The sequence below is a fragment of the Astatotilapia calliptera genome, chromosome 1, assembly GCF_900246225.1.
Source record: "Astatotilapia calliptera chromosome 1, fAstCal1.2, whole genome shotgun sequence".
In the NCBI taxonomy this organism is placed as follows: Eukaryota; Metazoa; Chordata; class Actinopteri; order Cichliformes; family Cichlidae; genus Astatotilapia; species Astatotilapia calliptera.
This window is the reverse complement of record NC_039302.1, coordinates 22767122-22793701: the sequence shown is the minus strand read 5'-3', so window position 1 is coordinate 22793701 and position 26580 is coordinate 22767122. Positions and strand designations below refer to the sequence as shown.

At 40.8% G+C, this 26580-nt stretch overlaps 2 protein-coding genes across 5 annotated transcripts; one reads left to right on the top strand and one right to left on the bottom strand.

Annotated features, from left to right (window-relative positions):
- The first annotated feature begins 442 nt into the window (after positions 1 to 442).
- Positions 443 to 6617, top strand: rcn1 (reticulocalbin 1, EF-hand calcium binding domain). The gene is made up of 6 exons (XM_026170201.1): positions 443 to 1025; positions 2749 to 2942; positions 3066 to 3244; positions 5207 to 5267; positions 5891 to 6090; positions 6448 to 6617. Exons 1-6 carry the CDS (start codon positions 805 to 807, stop codon positions 6553 to 6555), a joined length of 963 nt encoding a protein of 320 aa, XP_026025986.1. The 5' UTR covers positions 443 to 804; the 3' UTR covers positions 6556 to 6617.
- Positions 6618 to 14298: 7681 nt separating this feature from the next.
- On the bottom strand, positions 14299 to 25625 carry wt1b (WT1 transcription factor b). Of its 4 annotated transcripts, none has more exons than XM_026170178.1 (10): positions 25440 to 25625; positions 20989 to 21312; positions 19679 to 19801; positions 18880 to 18979; positions 17551 to 17631; positions 16953 to 17058; positions 16723 to 16870; positions 16537 to 16626; positions 15800 to 15892; positions 14299 to 15666 (listed from the first exon to the last, which is right to left on the bottom strand). In XM_026170178.1, exons 2-10 carry the CDS (start codon positions 21290 to 21292, stop codon positions 15545 to 15547), a joined length of 1167 nt encoding a protein of 388 aa, XP_026025963.1. In that variant the 5' UTR covers positions 21293 to 21312; positions 25440 to 25625; the 3' UTR covers positions 14299 to 15544. The 4 variants fall into 4 exon arrangements, with proteins under 4 accessions (XP_026025963.1, XP_026025973.1, XP_026025954.1 ...); XM_026170188.1 differs by lacking the exon at positions 25440 to 25625 and adding an exon at positions 24565 to 24582; XM_026170169.1 differs by lacking the exon at positions 25440 to 25625 and having other exon boundaries at positions 15809 to 15892; positions 20989 to 21831.
- Between the last annotated feature and the right edge of the window lie 955 nt (positions 25626 to 26580).

Below are 26580 nucleotides of genomic sequence, written 5' to 3'. Positions count from 1 at the left end.
ACACACATACACGCACATAGACACATTCAAAGATATTCCACAGCTGTTATCTTAGCAAGACTTTAACTGTGTCATGATGTCACAGTTATTCATTCAGTTCTATAGCAACTAACATATAGAATAATCCATCTAAATTTTACACTGAAGCAGCGAGCTGCATACTTGTGACTGATGATTTTTTAGACAGCAATGGTTTATTTATATCCCTGTACATCAGCGTAGCTGTGTGCACACAGCCTTTTCATTTCAAATGCACCTTATTACAAGTTGGCAGAAAACACTTAAATAGTTCCCTAAAACTGTGTGTGTTACTCCCGTTCTCACTGGTTGCTCGCTGACCCACGTTGATTCTCCTGCTCTGGTCGTTCGTCAGCTTGCAACGTGGCGCCGGAATCCCTCTCGTGTTACCGACATCCCGTGGACCAATGGGGGATATTCTGGCAGTGGTTGAGGCTGGGGCCTGAATCAAACGGAGTCTGTGAATGGCTGTACGTAAGGCGGCAGGAAATCCCTGTTTGGTTGCATCCCTTTCATTGGGATAAGGGACAGGATTGACTAAACCGGGGAGGAGTGTAGGTGTTCAGAGAGGACCTGTTTGCGGGCGCAGGTTGCGTTTTGAGGGTGTTTGAACATTGCTGCAACATTGTTGCGCTCCGCCGCTGAAGACAGGACAAAAAGTCGGCGTTTAGCGGTCCAGCAGTGAAAGGAGCTACACAGCCGCTTGATCATTGTGTGTTGTGGTGTTGTAGGCCCGTTTCGGAGATCGCTGTGCCCTCTGAGAGAAGTCAGCTTGAACCCCGACTGATGGCCGGCTTCAGCTTCGTGTGCGCTGTGCTCCTCTGCGCCGCTGTGGCGCAGACCAAGCCGACGCTGAGAAAAGAGAGAGTTCATCATGAGCCAGAGCTAAGCAGGCAAGCCCACGAAGACAATAAGAGCTTCCAGTATGACCATGAGGCCTTTCTGGGCAAAGAGGAGGCCAAAACATTTGATCAGCTCACCCCTGAAGAGAGCAAGGACAAGCTCGGGTAAGGAAATGCTACCAGCACTCTGCCACATAAGCTGATTTTTGGTATCTGAAAGTGAAGTTAGTGACAGGCTTGGTGGGATTTCGAAGGACAGGTTGGAGCTTTTGTGTTTGTTTGTTTGTTTGTTTTAAATCACACACTCTGCCGCTGAAGCCCGTTTCGTGTAACTGTTCAGACTAAGAACACTAAACATTTAAAAACATGGGAACATGTGCCTGTGAAAGCACTCCTGCTTTATTATGGCACCCATACTGTTTGCACACACTGTACACTTAATAGTCTGCAGAAATCTTAATTACAAATACTCATTAAAGATTCATTTATGGGGGTGAAGTTTAAGGAAAGTTTAATGGCCGAAGTTCTGCATGTAGGTATTCTGTACAAAACTGCAGGGCACGCTCAGTGTGCCACTTGGTTCTGTTGGCAGGATTCTTCAAGTATTAAACGTTTTTTTTTTCTTCTGCCACTGCTGCAGTGACAAGTTGGCACCATGTGACGCAAGTTAGTCCATAAAACTCCTGCTTGTTGTCTTGAAAGAGGGAGGACCCCTGTAATATCACAACGTGGCAGCCCAGGTCTAAGAATACACCACAGATGCACTGCAGTTTTTAGCTTTCTAACCTGGGTTTGCCTGCCCCTCCCTCAGAAATCCTTTCTATGAATCCACATTACCTGTAGGAAATTAATTATTTATTAATTATTAATCCAGCCTGTCATTAATCAGTATCTCATTACTAAAGTCTTCGGTCACTCTATATTTTACTTTTATACTTTCCTTCTTACATTTAATTGGTTTTCAAAGTTTTTCTTTGGACATCTGTTTTGGTCCCCCCCCCCCCCCCCCCCCCCCCAATTTTTAGTCCATTCCTTTATTTTCATTTTCATTTTTATTTTTGTCTGTTTGTTTGTTTAATCACTTAACACTAATGTGAATCATTCAAGCGTTAGAAAGCACGAAGTGGACAATCTGTGAACAATAAAAAGGAAGTAGCAGGCCTGTAAAGGACTAATTACAGCAGATGAACGGTATCTGAAACCTATGTTCTTAAGAAAAAGGACAAAAATCAACCGAAGACTTGACGCAGGACTAGAGGGTCAGGGTTTGCATTTGCATTTCAGCCGGTGGTGTTGGGGACCTTGTCAAACTTGACAGAATTACTGATGCAGAAAAATACCATTAGGTTTTGATCCACCATCTAATACCATCTGAAAAGCATCCTATCAGCAAGACTTCATTTTTCAGTATAGCAATGATCCCAAACACAATGACAGTACGGTTAAAGCATACCTGGACTGAAAAACACACATTAACATTATCAGTCATGGACTGGTCTCCCCAGAGCCCGGACTTCAACACTACTGAAGCTGTGTGAGATCATCTTGACAGAGAACGCTACAAAAAGCAGCCAACATCCAAATAAGAGCTTTGACTGTTCTTCAAGAAGCCTGGAGAATTGGCCCTGAAGCCTACTTAAAGAAGAATAAACACTGCCATACCGAATACTGACTTTTAAACTTCTTAAATTGTAAAACCTCAATTTTTGCCTTCTATATTGAATTTCAGCAAATCTCTGCACATTTCAATAAATAAATATTTTCAACCAAAATATAAAGAAATGAGGGGCTGAGTCAGTATTTTTGCACAACACTGTATGTTGCCTATATATGCCTATAAGATCTAGTTAATATACCACTAATATCGGTCTTTTCCCCTGCCCAACAGAAAAATTGTGGACCGAATAGACAGCGATGCAGACGGCTACATCACCACAGCTGAACTCAAGGCTTGGATAAAGCGCGTCCAGAAGCGTTATGTGTATGAGAATGTAGCCAAGGTGTGGACTGATTATGACCTGAATAAGGACAATAAGATTTCCTGGGATGAGTACAAACAAGCCACATATGGATACTACCTCGGTATGGGCTCACTAGTTCAAGACACATGGTGTATTTTTTTTATTTTTTTTTAGTATTAAAGTATTACATGGCTATTAAACCTGATTCATTTTTTATTCATCTTTTTTTTTTTCACCCTCTTAGCCAACCCGGAAGAATTTGAAGATGCCACGGACCAGTTCAGCTTCAAGAAGATGCTCCCTCGTGATGAGAGGAGGTTTAAAGCAGCTGATCTGAACAGGGACCTGGCAGCAGACAGAGAAGAGTTCACAGCCTTCCTCCACCCTGAGGAGTTCGAACACATGAAGGATATTGTGGTTCTGGTAAGCCCTTTGTGTTCACATGATCTTTAAGTAAGGAGTACGCACGTCAGACCTGAAAGAAGTGACGTTCCCAAAAGTAAGAGCACGTCTGAATAATAAGAAATATGATTTAATTCCAAGAGTTTTGAGTTTCTGTTCCATGTGTTTGATCTCGCTACTTAAATAAATGTGCTACATTTGAATAACCTCCTAATGAAATTTTAACTTGGCCCAGAAATGATTGAGTTCCTATATTTTTTTTTGGGAACAGGTCCAGTGGGACAAACCGACCATCCCATTTAAAACTCAATCTTTAAATATAAATTCGGCTTCGTGGAATGTGGGGTGGCGAATGTTAGCAGTGATGCACTATGCTGCTCTGTTCATAAAATTTGTACTACCCATTTGACAGAGTTAATTATTAATCTCTCATTTTTATGATGTTGCTGAATGTTACCAAAGAACGGTTCAGCCAGGGGTGTCTTCACTGATTGTGGTGAATCTGGCTAGAGCTAACATGATAGTTACACATACATACATGCTGCATTCATACTTTATACTTACAATGAATTTTTCAGAAACACTGATCTTTCTAAAACTATGCAAACGAATGAGTAACTGATGGTACATGCGATCATAGGAAAAACATTAGAAAGGATGTGGCTGTAGGCTAGCGTGAACAATAACTGAAGGAGATTGCTGTGCAGGATCAGGGAGGAACGTGAAGTTGGTAAGCGCCAACTGGAACCCTACACACACTTCACATTTCTACCTTCAAACTGCTTGTGTTGCTGCCATCTACTATTGGCACCAGAGAGCTCCTGCACACTGCAAACGTGGAACAATACCAGTCCTTAAGAATAGTAGATTAAATTTGGCAGACGAGAAATCTTTCATTCTGAAGCGTAACACTTTCCATGAGCATTCACATGTATTTGGCCAAAGAAAACAGAACAGAACCGGTCGTAGTTAAGTCAGAGAGATGTGAATAATCAAGGAGGCATAGTTATTGATTAGGAATTTGGGAAAACTAGTCAGGAAGCAAAACTTGGATGTATGTGGTGGTGTTTATGTAGGTCTTCATTTCTTCCTTTTAACACACCATTAAGAGAATTTCTGAATTTCAACCTAAAAAGAGTTACGAAAGGGTCAGTTTTAGTGATCTGAAACTGTTTGATGTGAAATGAAAGCTCATATAAAATGCTTTAGTTCATTGCTGAACCCATTATGTTATTTTCCAAGCAAAGACAAGATTTTATAGCAGAACATAGGTTTTAATTATGATACTGATTATACTGCTGTGAATTGTCGTGTCCTTTTTGCATCCTTATAAAACGGAGAACATCTTACCCTTTCAGTGTTTCTAAAGATCTACACTGGAGAAAAATCTCTTTTTGCTGACCCTGCACAGATGTAGGAGTAGCAGCTCTAATCTAAGTAACTCCAGAACAGCCAAGCTGCTTGCCCTGTGTGTAAAGGGGACCCCGAACACCCTTTGGAAGAAAATAGTCTCTGCATCATGTATCCAAGATTTCATTCTCTTGGTTGCTACCCAAAGTTCGTGACCATAAGTAAGAGTAGGAACCAAACTGACAGCTTTGCTTTCATGTTCAGATCACTACAGCATCCACATCACTACAAGTGCCACCCCCACACGAACAAAACCCTGAGATACTTAAACTCCCTTCCCTTTAATTAACCAGTTAGCCAAATTCACATACTGTCAGATCCAGTATGTTACAGATAAATCTAGTGGAACCAAGTGTTTGCTGAAAAGGGTAAATCATTGTTGAGTGCAACTCATCAGTAGTCCTGTATTGTTGTGTCACTCTGCCGGCCCAGCTGTGAGCAGAATCTTATAAATTCACTTTTCCACCCCAGGGCTGCACGTTTCTCTTCTATTACTCAAAGTGAAAGTTCCTCTATAGTTGACGGACCCTTGTGTCTTCCTTTAATGATATTATTAACTCATTCTCTATGCAGGAAACCTTGGAGGACATTGACAGGAACAGTGACGGGCATGTGGATGAGGACGAGTATATCGGTGAGTTAATTCAAAAATTGAAAGCAATTGGTAAAAAAATAAAAACCCGTTAGCACTCAAACATCTACTTAGAACCTAACAATATACCACTCAGTGTTTTTAAAACACACACTGACAATTTGAAGCATACAAAGACGAACAGGAATGTGAATAAGGAGCATAATATAATATTTCAACAATTTGCCTCAATCCCCTAATCACTGGAAAAAGTGGATTTTAAAGTGTTGCAGGAGTTTGCAGGAACTTTTCAGCTCTTTTTAGAAATACGAAATATGTACATGTCCTCTTGATAGCATTATGTGTGCACAGTTCTTTAATTATGAATCATTTAGTGTTGATGATTTTTCTATCAGTGCACTGAAATGACAACTCTGCCGAAATAACAGGACTTAAACTTCACCTCCACTATAGATGGATGTTAGGGTTCAGAGCTTCAGTGTCATTGGTGTTTGCTTTGGAAAGCTTGCATGTGAAATAGTGTACATTGTGTGTATGCCATTTCTGTAGGAATTTATACCAGGAGTGTATTTAAGGTGTAAATTGTGTGTTCTCTTTAAATGCAAACTAAAAAAATGTCGAAATGTCTTATTCAAATGTTCTTTCATCATTTCTTTGGGTTTCAGCGGACATGTTTGCACATGAGGATGGTGGTCCAGAACCAGAGTGGGTCAAGACTGAGAGGGAACAGTTCTCTGACTTCCGAGACTTGAACAAAGATGGAAAAATGGACCAGGATGAAATCCGTCACTGGATCATGCCACAGGACTATGATCATGCACAGGCGGAGGCCAGACATCTGGTGTACGAGTCTGATCAGGACAAGGTATACTGTTAGAGCTATGTTGATATGGTTTCATATCTATTGCTTGTGCCCTTGTGGATGTGAGAGCTTGTCAACACAGGGTTCATTAGAGTCACCGGGTACGAGCTGGAACCCGTCCTAGCCGACAGAGGGCAAAAGTAAGTGTACGATCTGGACGGGCCGCCAGAGTGCAGGCACAGAGACGGCATGCAAACAAGTTAATTTTCTTTATTGGTGTATTTCGTATTTGTGTATTTTCAGTTCACAGCAGAATTCTTCACTTGAGTGTTTTTTTGCTTTCGGGAGAGTGTTTTTGTTTACATTTAAATAAGAGCTTTTTTAATCATCATATTTCACACGTTCTATCTCCCTTATCAGGATCAGATGCTGACTAAAGAGGAGATCCTCGAGAACTGGAACATGTTTGTGGGAAGTCAGGCTACTAACTATGGAGAAGACCTCACCAGGAACCACGACGAGCTCTGAGCTCTCACTGCAGCTTCGTGTGTGTGTGTGTGTGTGTGTGTGTGTGTGTGTGTGTGTGTGTGTGTGTGTGTGTGTGTGTGTGTGTGTGTGTGTGTGTGTGTGTGTGTGTGTGTGTGTGTGTGTGTGTGTGTGTGTGTGGAGCGCTGGTCTACAAAGACACAATCACACACAGTGACAGTAAGAGTGGGACAGATGTCAGTTTGTTAGACTTCAAACCAACATTGTACCAAATGAGAGGACGCACGAGTGTCGATCCTACCACTAACTCTGTGGGTCTGTTTCAGTCTTCGTATCGATGTTGTGCTTCTGACATTCAGGAGCAAAGCCAGACCCCGTGGACTTACTTTCCAACAATGGTGCCTTCCAGCCGAATCGCCAGATTCATTGCCTCAGAGATTTGTGTAGATAGTCTGTAACAAAACTTGTCAAAGCTTAGTATTGTCAGACATGGGAACAATTTTTGATGCTAATGTGAAACCACAGCTCAGAACGTTTGTTCTGAATTTATTTATTTATTAAATTGCTTCTGAACTTTAGGTTTGAGAGGAATATAGTGTTCTACTAAAGGTCTTTTCCTTTTCAGAAAAACAGACAACACAAATTTAGTTTTTTCGTTTGTTTGTTTACAGTTTTATTGTCCTGTTAACTAAAGACTTTTTATATCCTTTAAGTATTTTAAGAATTGTTGATTACTGATGTTTAATGGCATGGTTTTTGCACGCATTTGGTTTTAGTGTAGCCTGTGAAAAAAATGTTTCTCCACATTTAGTTTGAAATGTATTTATTGGTATACGTAAGGCCAACTGTGTGCTCAGTGTTCACATTTTCACTTTTTGATGTTTCATTTTTAACTTTATCTGTTTACAACTGTCTGATTTTAAGGTCAATTAGGCTAAGGCCTACTGAATATGTAATGGGTGGAAATAAAGTCTCCCTTCCTTGATTTCTCACGAGTAAGTTCTTGCTTACTTTTACCTCACTCCAAAGACTTATTCCTTGTCTTGGCATTGTACCTATCAACCTGGATTATTATTATTATCATTATTATTATTATTATTATTATTAGAACAATGTAGTGTGTGTGTGTGTGTGAAAATAAATGTCAGTAAATGATCAGGACACTGTTGCTCAATCCCCCCACACACCCACGCTCACTCTTACACACACCTTTTAAAAAAAAATCTTTAATGTTTTCCCTGTCTTGATGTATCCCAATCCCAAGTTGCATAATTTGCATACCACACAGGCACAAACCTGCATTAGAAACTGCACATGCTCACAAAATGTATCCAACTACAGTTGCTATGCGTTTCCACACATGTAGAAATGCGTTTTCTTTTTTACTCCATGTTACTTGCACTTTTAATTTGTGTTTGAGTTAAATATGACACGTCTTATTAGAGGCCAGCTATTTCACATTGTTCAGTGTTTGTTCTGAGTTAAAGGGCTTTCAGCAGTGAGTTGAACTTTATTAGTTAGACTTTCCCAATAGAGACTTGGATCTCTTGTGCCATCAGAATGGCCCTAATTCTCCTTCCTGTTCTTAGTTGTGACATCCAGTGTGGTCTGCTGCTGGTGTACCCCACCTGCCTGAAGGTTAGACTTTTCCAATTGGGTATGCTCTTTTGCATACCTTGGTAATAAGTGGTTATTCGGGTTACTGTTCATCAGCTCAAAGCAGTCTGGCCATTCTCCTCTGAATCAGATCAGAGGCTCTGATCTGTGGCATCAATAAGGCTTTTTTACTCAGGGGTTTGCCACAGACTGCATATTTGTAAGTGCCAAAATAGCGGCACCAATAACAATGCCACACTTAAAATCACTTAAATAACCACGTTTCCTCATTCTGATACACAGTTTGAACTTCATTTAAGGCAAACCGCAGTTTTAGGTTAACTATGTCTAAATGCAGCACTGTGACACGATGGAACTGACGCCTCACTAGAAGAAGGTCCTGAGTTCAATTCCACCACCTGGCTGGGGTTTTTTTTCTGTGTGGAGTTATGTCTGTTCTCCCCGCGTTTGCATGGATTCCCTCCGGCTACTCCGGCTTCCTCCCACAATCCAAAGACATGCAGTTGGTGAATCTAAATTGCTCATAGATGTGAATGTGAATGTGAATGCGAATCGTCTCCCTCTCTCTGTGTTAGCCCTGCGCCAGGCTAGTGACCTGTGGTAGCCTCGATAGGCTCCAGCCCCCCTACGACCCTGACAAGGATAAGCAGAAGAGGATGGGTAGAAGTCTAAATGCTTAAATGTATTGGGTTGGGAATTCATATAGCTAATACTACTAGCTAAATTAATAACCTCAAACATAATCCTGGGTTTCTGCAGTTTCTGAATGGTCAACATTTACATTTATTTACAGCATCATCGTCACAACTTAATAAAAATCATTATGCATGTAGAAAACCAGTTAAAATACAAATTTTCCACTGTCAGTGTGACATGGTGTCGTGCTCTCTCTGTGTCCTTGCTACAAATGGTAACAGGTACAGGTGAACACTGGTGTTCATCTGTTTCACTGACTGGACACCAGCCTACATACAACACGTAATACTTTTAAACACACCACTGAGTTTCTCAAAACTTCTTTCCTATTGTGCTGCAATATTTATTTATTTGTCAGTCTTTTTGGGGGGCTTGCCTTCCTAACCTCTGTAAAACGTCCCTGTGTTTGAATGCTGCCTGTCTTTATAGCTTCACCAATGAAGACAGCTAATCGTCCAGGCAACTCAACTTTTCAAGTCTGGATTCAACTTTTTTATTCGTTGAACATCAGGAACAAGCGCACTATTAACGCTATTAACACTATTAACACTTCTCAGGACTAATTACAGACTTCACACACACACACACACACACACACACACACACACACACACACACACATGGAAAGCAGACATGGAGTTAAGCTGACTTGCTGTTGCTCCTGGCTGTTGCAGTAAAACTCTCAGATGTAACTGAGAAAGCAGTTCTGCCACCCAGCCTGTCCCCTCTGCTTGCTCATGTGGAACATATGGATATATGTGTGCCAGTTAGCAAGACAAGTCAAGCGGGACCAATGCGATAAAGCTCATTAGGAACAAGGGACAGAGCAATGTATGTGTGGGCTGTTTTATTCCGTTCTAATGAAAGACCTCCTTCTTCTTCACTCTCAAACTAGAAGCCAAAAATGGCTACAAAACTATCCTCCAAATATCCAAGTCATGTTTGATATTTTTACTCTGGTTTGAATTACTTGAGAGCTTTTTTTTTCAGGTTTAAATAACTTAACAATAAGAATGTTTGGTTTTTGCTTTTTTCCATAAGAATTTGTTGAAATAGGCTAACAAACATGGGCATGGCTCCAGTTGTACAGTCATCCAAGAATACATGAATTTCTTTATCTGTCAAAAAGAAAAAAAAACAGGTCCAGCTCTGAGGAAGGTTCAGAGCGGAGGTGTCTGTATTATCTGCTTCTTCTTTTTTTCTCTGTTAGATAACATAATATTTTCTCTACTGCTTTGCTAAGGAGTGTGGAGTCAGTCTTGCTTCATACATTTGAATAATTGCACTAAGTTACTCAATGTACTTCCTCCAGATACCATATGAGGGTTGTCATGTGTCAGGGTGCATCTATGTCCTTGAGCCAATGTGTGAGTGAAGGTGGACAAGTATTAGTGGTGCACAGAGATGTAAAAGAACCAAATGTGTGTTTGCATGAACAAGATGGGGGACTGGGGGGGGGGGGGGGGGGGGGGCGTGGATTACCTGCCTAGCGGCCATGTTTAACGGTCTGCTCCTGCTGTTTATGATAGGTTCTAGTCATTCACACTGGGGGAGTGTGTGCACATTAATGCCTTCAGACGGCTCTCATATGAGTGTGTGCGTAGATCAGCTCCTCTCCTCTGACAATAATGAGCCCTCTGGGTGAAAACAGGGTGGAGACAGTGGGAGAGGAGGGTCATAAAGTGCACCATATTAATGTCTACAACCTCACCCCCACCCACCCTTCCGATCCAATACAATTTCCAAGTGTCCACCAACAATCTCCTCTTAAAGAGCTTTTTTATAGCACACTTCTATTTCCATATCAGCAATTAACAGCTCCAAAGCCAAAATGACTGCTACAATTAAACAGCCACCATAACAAAGTACGCATAGCATCCAATTCCCCCTTAGCTCCCCTGCTCCTCTCTGACTCACATAATCACGATGCCCTATTTTTCATCCAAGTGTACGCTCCCTCATCTTTGTCTATTATTATGTCCTGTGTTTGTTCCTTCCACCCTGGGGATTTATAGCCCAGGGTGTTGTTTATAATGATCTTTGGGACATCTGACCCATCCCGTTCTGAAGCTTTCATAACAAGCTTTATGCCCATTATATAATAACAGGCATAAAGGCGAAAAAAGTCCAACTATTTTTTTTCATATAGATATGATACGTGGCTTAATGTGACAGCTCAAACAATATTATATATTAATTTCTGTACTTATTAGGCTAAACATTTGCTGTAAACAAAGATGTTGTTAAAAAGATACATAACATTTAGAATAGTAACATTGTTCTTAAGATTATTTATTGTTTGATACAAGTATCGCACCTACTTCCTGGTTACACAAGCTGTGTAGTCGATAGATGTACTAATGGAAAAAAATATACATATATAAAGTGTCCAGTCAACATGAACTTACCTTAGCTTACATTAACTACAGTGAAATGTACCAGGCATTACCACCTACTTGTGAACTTTAAACAAATTTTTTTTATTCAGTTTCTTGTTCACCAGATGAAATTTCCCACAATCACTGTTCTAGAAGAACTCATCAGAAATGGACATTTCACTGAAAGAGCGGATCCCTCCATTTGTCATAATGAACATTAAAACATCCAATCATCCTCAGTCTCACTTAAATCACACAATTAAGTCTTTCCACTATGTAAAACATTCAGCATGTCTTTATTTGATGGGGTTTTTTTGGCCAAAAATAAATAAATAAATAAATAAAGGTATTCAGGATTTTTCCACCAGACTTATTCAGGCTAATATGTACAAACAGCCTTTGTGTGAGGAATTGTTTGTGTGTGAAAACATTTCCAACATCCAGATGACTGCAGAAATATATTTTTTCCTTCCTGTCTAGGCTGATTTGAGGGAACTGCCCTCATGCAAAGGCCATTATGTCTGTCATCCAATTCATGTGATTGTATTTAATTGTAAATGTGGGCTAATAAATGTGTTTCTACTTATGGACAATGACTTTTGTATCTTTTCTTTTACCAAAGAGAATTATCCGAGGACTTTACTCCTCCTAGTGGTGGTGAGGATGAATAAGACGTACACCCTGACTTTTTTTTTTTTTTGTGAACTGCACTTGCGTTCATCTATCACCATGAGTTTTTATGCGCCCATCAACACAGTGTAGATAGGGAATCAGCAATTAATGACTACACAATTAGAGAGAAGGCTTTAAAGAGCGATATATTTCAATTTAGGAACCATAAACTTAGTGAGTTGGTAACTAATTGTAACTGCCTCAGGAGAAATGGGAGCCCTTTGGACTGAGGTCAGGAAGACTCGAAATCAGTTTCAAACAGATTTCAAATGGCTTCTTCAGTCACTCACACATTCTGGCAAGCTGCAGCATATCTCACATGATATACGCTGAGAGGAACTTCTCAAGTTTTAATTAAAAGGCGGGCAAAGTGGCCCGCAGTTGAGTTGTTTTGAAATTCATCACAGTGAGGGTGTAGACAATGCTGTCCCCGTGAGACTTGATATCTTTGGACAAAATGACTCTCTCGCTCCATTTGTCGACATTTTCATCTCTCTTTCTGTGGGTTTCTCTCCCCATGTCCCAGCATCTGGATACCTTTGGGATGAAGAGGGGAGACAAGGTCTTTCCCATCCCACTGTTCCCCCAGGGGGCATGAGTTGGTTTGTGAGCTTCTAGATCACATGATAGAGACACATCTAATCCTGTTAGAGGTTAATATCTTCCCGTGGCACAGAAGAGACAGCAGGAGGGAGAAATGATGGGAAGATAAAAGATGAAATTTCTGATGAGAACGTGAATACATAAAACGTGCTATCTGCTTCTCCTTGCTGTCCCACATATTGGTTTGTGGTTAGGGTATACGTAAGTGTGTGTTTGTTCCCGTTTCTGTGTACCCTCATGGGATCTTTCCGGCTGCTGCCTGCATGTTTAACAGACTCCTCTCAAGGTGTTTTCCCCTCGCTGTCTTTCTGTATCTGCTCCATCTCTGCTCCCTGAGTGAGAAAGTTTACCCTGTAGGCCCCATCTGAGCTCCAGGCCCCCCAAGGCCTCTGCATTCCCAAAGCTCCTACATACCAGAGCCCCTCAGGCTCCCTGCTTTACTACAGGGAATACCCCCAAGAACCCCTAGACCCCCTCAGACTGTGAAGCAGCAGCTCTGCACCAGAGAGCTAGCCTGAAGGGAGGGGGAGAAAGCTGTCTGGGAATAAAACTAACAGCATGCTTCACTTAACATGTGAACATTACCTGACAGCGCCTCCTGTTGGCACAGCATTGTTTTTGCATGCGGGCCTCCTTGTAACCCTTCTGAGTTGTCTCTCTGGAGGGTTGACCTTGTTAACAATCCCTTGGGGCTCCTAAGAGCCTGTGTGTGCTACATGTGCACTGACCTTTCCAGTTCCTGGAGGTTAAATAACGTCTTTTGGCCCAAAGAAACGCAGCGGGAAATGTATGCTGATGTTGGAAGCACCTGGGACTTGACCGAATGACATAGTGAAAAATAAGACCACTCCTTTTTAAACCAACTACAAAAAACAGCTTGTTGTTCCATACAACTAAATCATGAAAAAGATGCACCTTTTTCTTTTGCTTTCCTTGTGACAGTGAATTTAAATAACTTTTACTTTTGATAGAAACCTTTTCGGGACATTGCATGTGGTTGTGGAGGCTGTGAAGCTAGCAGGCCTGCTGTCCTACAGATGTCTTGGGCTGTGCCTTACCAGGTGTACGTCACCTGAGATTACCCATGCCGACACCCCTTAAAGGCAAACTGCCAGCAGTACAGCTGAGGGGGCATCTGGTGGCGTGTGCGCGAGCGAGTGTGTGTACGCCTATGTGTGTGTTCATGCATTCAGACTGGGGGTAACATTTGGCAGGATGGGACTGAGTGCATACATTTATTGTGTTGTTTGGGTAATACACATGCCCGCAAAGAAATGCAGAAGATCAGTGTATAGGGCACAGATCTGAGTGAGTGTGATAGTCGTTGGTAGTAAAGACTGAGGACATTTAAAGCATCAGAACCTCTTGCTCCGGAAAGCCTTGCCAATATCCAGTAAAGAGTGAACTGAAGTGAGTAAAATGTTCAGCTCTGTCTTTCACTCTGTCCGTCTGATCTTCCAGCAATTCACAACACCCCCGCTGAGTAAGAACAAAGACGAGCCCTTCTTAATCAAAGTGCACTGGATTAAGAAGCAGAAAAAAACATCACAGAGATACTACCTCCCTGCCATTATGGGAATTGGAAAACAACCTGAATCTGCACTTCAAATGAGCCGTCTGTGACCCTGAAGTAGGAGAAAGGCATTTTAATCTTTGTTAATTCGTCAAGTGTAAAAGGGCTGCCGTGAAAAGAGCAGGTACACACTGTACCCTGTTTGGGCTTCTGTTGGATAAATGTCTTCTTTAAACGTACACTGTGCTTTCCATATGCGAGCACACTGATAACAGTTAAAACATACTATGAGCCATGCAACAACACTTTCTGCCCACACTGAGTCATATTTTATTAACACACCCTCTGAAGCTGAATCATCCCATCGCCTTTCCTCTAGATTTGCAGATAAGCTGAAAAACACACATTCTATTGAAACCATGTATATTTCATGGACCGAAATATAGTCTGTACTGATACTCAACATGCAAGAATAAATTGGACATCTTCAGGCTGAGGTGGTAAAATATAAACAGTATATGAATTCAGTCACAGTCGAGAACTCTGAGTACAAGTTCCATTTGCAAGACGAGAAAGGATGACACTGCCATCATGTGGATAAAAGGTGTAAAGTGTTGTTCTAAACTGCAGGCTATTATGTACAGCAAGAACTCAAGCATGTGCATGTGTGCATTTTGGGGCCCAGCCTGCGTATAAGGGGGCAGTCAGTGGAGAGCAGCCTGCTGACACTGAGGTATGTGTCTTTTCTAATGAGATTTATTGGGCTCCAGATGTTCCTATTTATGAAGATGTGTGCTTGAGATTTAGGAGGGTGAGATCTGCAACCTGTCAGAGTCACAGAGGGGTGCTGTTTTACTGTCTGTCACCCACCTCACACCCCCACCTCATCTCATAGGTGGCCTCTTAACCTGACAACACCCACACCTCCTTTGTCTCTCGCCAACACAAGCGTGCACTGATGTGACTCAAGATTTTATAAATGCACAAGAATATAAAAGGCACCATATATTGTGAGCAAATGCACCACATGAAGTATATACAAAGCAATCTGGGCAGTCAATGTACACTTTAGGAAGATAAAGATGTCGACATTCCCACAACCGAAGATTCTCTGTGTTCAACTTAACAGACAAACACTGAGGAGTTGTTCTTATTGCTCTAAATCCAGTTTACAATGTCCAACATATTGAAGAGGTGAGACCATTTTAAAAACAAAAGAAGAAGCCAGTGCATGTGTTGTAAAATATTCAAAATAGTATGTCAACATTTTCCTCATCTCATGAAGTTAAAAACAAAAATCTTGGCTCAGCGTTACTGTGGCATTATACCCTCTCAAAATGGCACTTTTATTGCTAGTAGTGGTTGAAGTGCATCTTGACGACCTTGGGGATCATCTGTGAGTCTTGACGTTGACGCAGGCGTCAGCTGCGCTCGCCACTTCGGTAAGTCTGGCAAAGCACCATAACCGCTGACCAGGATCCAGGCATCTTTTTCTACTAGCTGGCACAACATACTGTCACATTCCTCTTTGTCCTCCTCCTCCTCTTGCTGCTCAGATGGCAGGCTGCAGCTTGGTCAGGTTCCTCTGGTGCATGCTGTGGTGGCGCACCAGCTCGTCAGAGCGGGCAAACTTCTTCTGACAGTTGGACCAGCGGCATGTAAAGGGCTTCTCACCTGACAAGGAGGGGACACGCAAAAAAAAAGGGGAAAAACAGGAGAAAGCATTGCTTTAGAGTGAATTCAGTGAAGGCACTTATTGTGTGTAAATCAATTCGAATGGAGAAGTAGAAAATAAAGGTATACGCACTTGTTTTACCTGTATGAGTCCGAGTGTGTGTCTTAAGATGATCTGACCGTGAAAACTTTCTCTGACACGTCTCACACTGAAAGGGCTTCACTCCTACGCAGAGATGACGGTTGTTGTTGCACCGTCAGAAACATGAATGAGTGTGGAAACGGTAAGAAGAGGGTCAGAAGTTAAGTGTAAGATTAAGTGGTTAAAAATTGCTATTAAGAAAATGTGATCAAATTTACTCTAGATTCATTCTAGATATGGGAATTCTAGCATTCATGGATTATAATTGATCACTCTGGTTATGCAGCATTCAGTATTATCAATTAAATAAATACAAAATCACAATACATAGAAAAATTATTTGTTTCTCGTAGTGAATTAATTTCTAAATATTTATTTTGTTGTGTTCCTGGATTGAATGATATAGTTTCATGCATTACGGGGTCTTGAAGCAATAATGATGGCCGCTATATTTTTAGAAAGCAGTAAGAAGGTTTAAGAAAAAAGAGTTAAAAGGCGAATTAAGGCAGCAGCCAGGATTTTATAAATAATGAAACACTAATTACAATGACTCATTTCTCGCTTCAAAAAATATTCATTATTCATTCAAAACTGCCTCCTCCACACTACCAGGAAATTCAAAATCCTTTAAGTAATTACTTTTTAAATGTATTGTCCAAAAAGGAAACCTGATGTACCTATCTATAGTGGAATGAGGGATTAGATATACTAGCTTAACACCACTCTACCTGTGTGTCTGCGCTGGTGTCTCTTTAACTGGTCCGAGCGAGAGAATCTGCGTCCACAGTCTGTGAAATCACACTGGTATGGTTTCTCTCCTGCAATACAAACCAGCCGTCATCATCGAAGCCTAAAGTCGTCACATTTCAAAGTGGGCAGGACAAATGAGTACAAATGTTCTAAACAGCCTCCACCTGTGTGTTTGCGGCCATGCATCTGCAGATGGGACAGTTTGAAGTATCTCTTGCTGCAGCCGGGATAAGCGCACACAAACGGTCTCTTCTCACTGGCCTCTGAAGTCTTCGCAGCAGGGGAAGTGATACCAGATACCCGTCTGACATCCTTTAAGAAGAAAGGAGAAGGATTTACACTGAGGAAGTTCACTTTCTGTCTTTGTTCATATGTGTGACCAAACCTGACTAACCTGAAGTCCTCTGAAGACACCGTGGGTGTGTATGTGGTACTGGGTGCTGACAAGCATGGGTGGAGGTGGGGCTATGGGGTCACTGTCATAGCTGGTTGGATGGCCGCTGGTAGGCAGGAACAAAGTTACAAGTTAATTACAACAGTGGAGTATTTAGGACATAAATGCCATGTTTCCTGAGTGATTTCCAACTTGAACAAAAGCCTTTCTCCTCTTCTCTTCCAAACAACCCTTAAACATGCCTGCCTCTAACAATATATCCAGGGCCCTGAAGATATATTTTCTCACTCAGCTTGTAAATTTAGGTGACGGGATCCTACATAAACTTCATCTGAGACTTTTTTTTAATTTTTTGAGCAAGGAAAGCTTCGTCTCACATTCTTTAGCACAAATGGCCCCTTCTTTCTGTTTCCTTCTTTTTTCTTCCTTTTTAAAAGTTTGAATGACTTTATAGTAGCCTAAACCAGAAAACCTTCAAATACTCAACTCAGCATTTAGAACATGCATTAGAAGTGAAAGACTGCACATAAACAAAGCACCAGTGAAGACTAAAAACTGCACCATATGGTGTTGAAAATAAAAAGCGACAAAGTCTCACCTCTTCATAGATGATGCCAAGGAGTTCATTTGGTTCCATGTTACACACTCCAGCTGAGATGCCATTTGGTACAGGTTATCACTGAGTAAAACATACAGCATACGGCATTAACAGGGTTAACACTGCACTTACAGCAGAGTTAGGAAAGCGGGGAAAGTAATTTATAGGCTATGTTCAGGTTTTTTTTAAATTTATTATTTGGTTACTTTTTGGAAATAACCTTGAAATTAATAATCACAGACAAGATTTACTCTGAATTCCTCCTGACAGTTTTCTTCCCTTGTACATAAAATGAAGATGTTTCATTCAGGGGAAGTCCAAATGGTTCACTTATTAACACATGCTGTCCACCCACCACACTCCTCACTGGCCTCATTAAAAGACACAGGCACTGAGCCATTCTTTACCTTGGCAGATCACACTACTTCACACAGACACACACAAACACAGCACACAAACTCGCACACTTGAAGATGGGATTGTGCACTCATTGTGGGGGTGAGAGCCTCTGTGCCTAGTACACCCTGGACCCGTGGATGACATCACTCTGTCCTCGGTATCATTAATGGCGGGAAAGACTTTCAGGGGAATTCTGGACCACATTCCTTCAGAAGTCCTTGAGGGAAGGATTGCGATGGCTCACTAATCAGTTCTGAACTAAGTAAAACTGTGCAAAGACTCACTGATATCTGACATATGTACACCATGTGTATGAGCGCGTGCACTCGTGTGCGTGTTTGTTTGAGGGTTTCCAGTTCATGCAATAGCTCTAACAACAGTGCAGTCTTCCCCGTTCTTATCAGCTGCCGTCCTAGTATTTGAGTTGTACATGTTCCTTTTCTTCAACAACATCGCGGGGCGGCATTTGAAGAATTTCATCCTAATTTACCCTTTGAGATGTTTTCCATCCAAAGGAAAACAAGTGAGAAACACATCTACAGATTCAAATAAGCAGATTTTCAGTGGCAGCTTCTCTGCAACTCTCACTTTCACTTAACATTTCTCCTTTTTACTTTTCTCCTCATTTTTCCTGAGGGTGGACTAAGACACATCAGCAGTAGATCACTTAAGTGTTTGTTTTGGCCTGCTGAGCACCAGTGGGCAGCACTTAACCTCAGAACAAATTAGGATTCACAACCCAGACGCTGTAGAGGCAAACACGGGGCTTAATGTGGGATCAGGGAGAGTTCACACTTCTAAAAATTACCAGCAAGTGAGCAAGCTGCATATGGTGTCAGTGGAAAGAATCTGACATGAACTGATGACTGAGGACCAGAAAAAAGGGGAAATAAAGCAAAAACAAACTCATACAGGGATAAATTATTGTACCTGTTGTAATTTCGCAGCAGCAGCGCTTGGCTGCTCGGACAAGAGTCTGAAGGATTATGGCAGCTGAACATAGGATTAGGCGCTGGAAATTGCTGGTCAACTAAATCAAATGAAAAAAATACAAAGGCTGGTTTAAAATATGGATGCAGTGTTTACAACAATTTCATTTTCAGATTTTAAATGAAAAGCTGGGAGTCTAGAAAAGATCATGAAACTGTGAAATACATAGAAAAAAACAGAAAACACTGAACACATTGTTAATTTTAGTGGTTTTTGGTTAAAACTATATATTACATACAATACATCACTGTTCCACTTGCGATATAAATGCTTCTAAACCATTGATATTATATTGAATCATTTTTCCAGACACACTAAATTTATTTGTAAAACAAATATGAGTTCATTTCAAAGACACATGAACGGCAAGAGAGAAAAAAAAACAGAATGGAGAACAGGTCGTTGAGAACCACTGGTCCTTTTCAGGTTCACATACTATATTGGTCCCTAGACAGTTTTTGACATTCCAACAGAGTCGCATAAAGCCATTTCCTCAAGTTATAATTTCCAGAATCATTAACCTTTTGTATGCTTGAAGAGCAAGCGGGAGAGTGTGTTTATGTATGTCTGCGTATATGAATATGTGTGCAGACAGAGATGGGGAGAGATGAAGGGAAATGGATAATAGCGGTTCTGTTGTGATATGAAAAATGATGGGTTACTTATATAACCTTGCTGTGACACGACAGCCTTCCAGTCTGCAGATCAAATGAAAAGGCGCCGGGGCGTAAAGAGTTACCTATGCTGTTTGGCGGTGACAGTGTCTCCTCGTGTTTGAATGACAGGCTGGAGAGCTGAGGAGTGTGGTGAGACGGCGTGTGACCGTAACTGGGATTGCTGTCTAAACCGACTGCTCCGTAACCTGAGAGAAAAAACAAAAACAACAAAAAAGAGAGGTGATGGAAATAAAATGAGCCTATTTGCCTGCTCGAGTCATTAGATCATCATCTCAAACATCACTGCAACATTCTGAAGCTTGCAAAGTCTTCAGTATCTGGTCAGTTATCTATATCCCCTTGATAGTAGCTCTTAGTCCCTGGCAGGCTTACCGCAGGGAGACATTCATCGCACTACTAAATCCTCTTTCCTTGTAACATATTCTTTTTCCCCCCATCTATCTTTGGCTTTGTGGTTGCATTATTTATGGCAGGTGGAAAAAGAAATTTGGCAGACACACCACAGATGGACTGATGTGAGCTACTGTAGCATATGCTTTGTAAAAATAAAAAAAAATAGAAGGGGAGAGAAAATTTTAAAGAGTATCATTTTAGTTATTTGACGGGGAAAGAAACATGTAACGAAAACTATTTTGATGTATTCTGCTGTAGCACACAAGAATTGTACAATCACAAGGAAAGTGAATGTGATGTCTATTTTACAAACGCAGTATGGACAGTTTGTGATACCCAGCGTCAGGCCCAAAAGGGATGTCAGTAAATTTCTAAGAAAAATGACTCACAAACTCCCTGATTCATGCCACTTGCAGAAAACCACTCTGTTTTATCACTTCATCAAAAACTACTTTGCGCTGGGCAAAGAAGTCTCACATGCACACTTCCTCTGAAAGCAGCAGGCAAACATGTAGGTTAAATGTACCCCAGCAGATAGCAAATGCAAGAATTGTTTATGACAGTGGCAGATGTGTCTTATCTCCTGTACAGAAACATTGAAACAAAATTTATGTAGTTTCATTTTTAATTATGATTCCAGATAAGAACCAAACTAATCTTCTGTTTTGTATAAAAAGTTGCTCAAACAGCAGCTGAAGTCAAAGGACTCAATTTTTATTTTTTATACTTACACTTTTTATGTATACATGCAATACTGTGTTAATTAAACCCAAAACTGAGAGGTAATAATAATGGTGATGCCAAAGGATTTGTTGTGATTTGAAATGACCTAGTAAAGAACATGACATGCTGCTCAGACACAACATTACTCTTAAACATCAAGAGCACATTTAATGGCAGTATAGAATGATGCTGTCTCTAAAAAAACATTTTATTGACTGATGGTATCACAGAAGGGATTAGCAGTAAGAATGCTTACCCTGATTCCTAGGTGTAGGAGGGCTGTCCACACAGCTGGGCAGGTAGGTTCCATTGGGAAACATTCTTGGCTGGTTTGAAGGTGGTTCTCCAAAGGCCCCGGTCCGACAGGGGCCCGAGCCTGTAAATTGGCCAGTGAAATGCACTGTGAAGGCCCCAAGTCCACAGTGAGGGTCCTCTATCGGATCAGCGGTGCCCCAGCCAGGCTCCTGCTTGATGAGGGAATGGTGGGAGGGCAGGGAGCTGTATGGAGAGCCAGGGTGGAGGTCCAGCATCTGGGTCCACGGGCCCCCGCCAACAGACATCCCACAGCCGCCACCAGCTCCTGGTAAGGATGGCACAGGAGGCGCAGGTTGTAAAAGGGTCAGATCGCGAACATCTGAGCCCAGTGACATGGTTCCACACGGTTCGGTCAACATTAGCGAAGGAGATTCAAGAAAATCCAGTCCAAAAAAGTAGTGATCGTATTCCAAAAGAAGGTACAACTAAGAAATCACAGTAACATTAATGAACTCTTAAGCGCATAACAAAAACAATATCTGAAGAAACAAGAAGCATGGAGGAAATACTTCTGCAGAAACAGACATCAGTGGTCACAATGCGCTAGAGGAGCCATGTTTCCAATCTTTTGTGAGAAAGTGAATAATGAAAATAACTGACTGTTGAACAAAATCTGGATGCCAAATTTCAGGCTCCCTGGGTACCTGCCGTGGATTTGAAGTGGGAGCCTGTGAGATAAACAGTTCCTTGTCCCTCTGTCTCTATAATGTCTGGCTTTCCTTATTCTCTTGAAGGCTCAAATACTGAATAACTCAGTGAAGAAGGGGAGGAGCAAGAGAGGATGAGAAGAGGATGACTCCCTTGCTTTTCCCCAGCCAGCTGAGACTGCAAATCTTTTTATTGTTTTTACAGACTGCACTTCTGAGTAGATTCTAACTAATGTCACATTTAGATTAGAGGGTGTTGTTCTTCCTTCTTTGTTCAAGTTTAAGCGTTTCTCATCGATTGCACGTACATGTGCATGAAAGAGGGAGTCAGTGTTACATGTCCAGTGTTCAGGATGCAGAACAAACTAGAAACCTGAGCAACTACAATTTGAAAATAAAAAATGTTTTCAAACATGTGTTCAAAAACAGCAAAATGAAAATGTTAGTCAGTGCACTAGTGACCTGAGCTGTTCTTACAAATGCTTATCGTTCTGGACTCCTATGACTCATTTGTTTTCAGAAATATACACTTTCAAAATTTATACTTACTGGATGAAGCAACAGTTTAGCGAGCAGCAAGACAGCTGCTTGCAAAAACACTGCACTAGACTGAATAAAAATTACAGGTGAAACAGTAATTGCTCAAAATGTAAAAATGGTAAAAACAAAAATGCATAAAATGTGGCCGGAATGTTTCCATTTTGGATATGGTACTGTTTTTTACTAAAAGCAGCTCACATAAACTCCAGGGCCTTGGACCAAAGCCACATCACACTGAGGGATAATTATTTATTAGAAGAGAGGGTGTGTGTGTGTGTGTGTGTGTGTGTGTGTGTGTGTGTGTGTGTGTGTGTGTGTATGAGCATGTTAAAGATTGGGTTTTGACCTTAACTCTAGCTTAACTCAGAGGAACTGCACAGGAATGCAGTAACTTCAATATGCCTATAAAAACCAAGACAGCTGCTTTGGATCTTTTAACATTACAGTATTTGTGCGATCAGCACTCGGGTTCCTCCTTCTTTTCTTTAAAAGCTTAAAAGAATCACAATATGTGCTATAAGCAGTGCAGTGAAACAATCAATCATAGCTGGCCCGAGATAAGACCATGGTAATCATCAAGCTAAAAAAAAAGTGCTTGTATCATTTTTAGCATTTGTTTAAAATGTATAAAAAATGTGATTTGGTATTGGATTAATGAGGTTCATGTTAGAAATCTTGAAACATGGATCATGTGCAAAAACTGTCTGTCCTCACCATGCCTATCGACTGAGAAAACTGGGATCTAAAACACAAAATGTACTATTTCTATTGTAGCCCAGAGTGTGTCGGTAATATGCTCATACTCTGTGTATAATGTTTGTTCTTTTCCTCCTGGGGACATGAATGAGAGCAAAAAGTCTTAAGTAGTCTGTCACTTCCAATTACTTTAACTCTGAACCGATGCCAAATTGGATAACTTTACGATTCAGACCACAATACTGTGGATAAATTGTCCATCGGTGAATTAGTGTGAGACATGGTAAGAGTGTTAACCAGTTTCTTTCATCACTTTCTCCAATGTAATTCAAGAAATGTTATTGACCCCAGAATCAACTTAAAAATAAGTGGTGGGTTAGTTACTTTTGAAATGGGAAACAGAAAGAGAAGGAAACAGTGAAGGAAAGAGGTGACAAGCTGCTTTGAGTGATGAAATAACCCGACAAACTGCTGAAGTAGCGTTACAGAGACAATTGTCAGTCATTGTTGCAAAATTACAGTGATGCGTCTTTCAGTACTCATGGTAAGTACTTTGAATTGCTGCTTTCTGAAATATTCCAGGAATTTATTGACCATATCTGATGAAATCCATTACAGTGGTCATAACCTTACAATGCCCTTAAAATTTAAAGCACAGATTCATCTGGGTGGTTTGCGGACATGGAGAAGATTAAGAGTTTTCCTACTTGCTCTATTCTTGGAAATAAACAAGTGCAAAGGCAGCCCCACATCCCTGAGGAACACGCTGACATTTAGAGGATGTCCACATCGCAGATTTGAAAATAGAAGCGAAGAAAATTAATTTCTCCCAATGCAGTTTTTAAAAACCTTGTGTGGTCCGCCCATCACAAACAAACAGAAACTAAAATGATGTCCTTTATGGACAAAAGGTTGTGGAACAATTAAAAGTATCTTGTCAAACTTAGAAAGAGAAAGAGGAGGAAATGCAGTGTGTCTGAGCCAAGGCAAATGCTGGCTGTGCCTTCCAGAGTGGAGCCTTTAATGGGAATTCATCAAAGGTGACAGGGTCGGGAGAAAACAACCCTTTCAAGCCTTATGACGAATGGCAGTCCCCAAATACACCCATTCTTCAGATCGATCTATGGTTAACTCAGGGTTTAAAACAACATTACTGTGCAGTAGAAAGGAAATGGTCAATACTGCCTCTGACCCCTAACAAGAAATACACAAGACTGGAACTTTCTACAGCACGATGACTAAGGGGGAATTTGAGAAGCCAGAGAGATGCATGATAAACTACAGAGATATTTGACCTGGCAGGACAGATGCAAAATAAATTACTTTTTCCATTTAAATAAACATCTGCGTTCAAGCTATTGGATCTGATCATAGGTTACAAGGCAGTTTCTGTTTTTTTCAAAACAAGAGCACTGCTGATTTAAAATGATTTATTAACATTTTTGAAATATTAGTAATCAGCAGTGCAGTAGCTTTGTTATAGCATTTAACAGCAGCAGAGAAATGCCAAAGAGCAGCAGGTGTTAGTTTGATGTGCTGAGAGTGGCACAGAAAAACCCAAATCCCTGCTTATTTCTAAATATGCTGGTTTCTGTTAAACAGGAAGGGTACACATGGAACTGTTTGTTCCTTACCTCAAATTACTTTTTTCTTCTTAAAGAGAACACCAAGCTATGTTTTATAAAGCTTGTACACTTGTTTTAATTAGCCCATATCAACTCCAAGCACTCTTCAAAGCGTGGTATATCAGACTGGAGATAAGAAACAGAGAAGAAAGGTCTGCGGGAGAATGTGCAGTTCTACAGGTCACGTGTCAGCCTCAACACTTGTCCAGTGATGTTTTAAACACCCACTGGTTTCTTCTTATTGGCCATTTTTATTCATTTGAAAAGCTTCAGTAGGTGAGCCTCTGTGAAATGCAAAAAGGAAATCCACTCACTTCCCACTTTTTTAGGTACACCTTGATAGTTACAATAGGGGCTCAGCCCCCCTTTTTCCACCAGAACTGCCTAAATTCTTCGTGGCATGGATTCAACAAAGTGTTGGAAACATTCTTCAGCAATCTTGGTCCATATTCACATGACAGTTGCTGCAGATTTGTCAGCTGCACATCCACGATGCAAATCTCTCATTCCACCACATCCCAAAGGTGCTTTATCTGACTCAGATCTGGTGACTGTGGAAGTCATTTGAGTACAGTGAACTCATTTTCAAACTCAAGAAACCAGTTTCAGATGATCTGAGCTTTATGAGAGCATTGTATGATTCACTGTACACTGTCAGGGATAAAGGGATAGGCATGGGCAGCAACAATACTCAGATGTTTAAATGATGCTAGGTTGGTACTAAGTGGCCTGAAATGTCTCAAGAAAACACCACCTACAATAGCCTTAATTGCAGATACAAAACAGGATGCAGCCATACTTTCATGTTGCCCACGCCAAATTCTGACCCTACCATCAGAATGTAAGAGCACAAATTTTGTAGACAAGGCAACGTTTTTACAAACCTCTGTTGTCCAGTTTTGGTGAATCTGCTTGAAATGCAACCTCAGTTTAGTGTGAGTTTAGCGTTCTTAGCTAACAGGAGTAGCAGCCGATGTTGTTTTCTGCTGCTGTAGCCCGTCTTTTCTTCCTATCTTGGTTGTAACAAGTGGTTATTTGAGTCACCGTTGCTTATCTATCAGCTCGAAGCAGTCTGGCCATACTTCTCTGACCTCTCGCTCATCAGCATGGTATGTTTGCCGGAGAAGTATTGCTAAATGGATATTTTCTCTTTTTTGGAACATTCTCTTTAAACCCTGGACATTGGTGTGCAGAAAATTCCAGTAGATCAGCAGTTTCTCAAGTACTCAGACCAGCACATCTGTCAGCAACAACAGCACCACACTTAAATGACTTTTTTCCTCATTCTGATGCCCAGTTTGAACTTTAACAGGTCATCTTGACCACGGCACATGCTTAAATGATTGAGTTGCTGCCATGTGGTTGGCTCATTAGATATTTGCATTAATAAGCAGCTTAACAAGTATATCTAACAAAACTCAACCAAGATAAATGCTTTCAAAAAAAGAATGTCTTTAAAATGCATTTCTGAAAGCTTTATTAATCTCAATAAAGTCAATAAATTACACAGATCATTAACACTAGTTTTTTTCTCATTACACGACTCCACTAGTAAAGACACAAATACATGAATTAATTGTAAAACGAAATGAAACAATAAGCAAATTGAGCACTGCAGTTTTTAGCTTGTAGCTATTTTCAGCAGCATAATAACACGTCATCCACCAACAAGAAACAGGGTGGTATGCGTGTGATTAATGAACAGCAACAAATGTCAGCACTCTTGTTCATTACAACATGTTAGTCTGCATTTTCTTTACGAGTTGTGGGACAATGAAGCATTAAGGCACAGAAAGAAAAAAAAACATTTTTAATGATATCCAACGACAAGAAGAGTTTGAATTGTTTTGTTGCTACTCTTGGTGATCTGTTAAAGAACAACTATAAATAAAGGCACTTTATTCACATGTTTGTATTTGTAATCTCTACTTTCAAAAAGGTAAATGAGCCTTGTGCAAGCCACCAAAGATAATGATCCTGACCTTGCATAAAGCATTGATTAAAACGTCTGGCCATAAGATGACT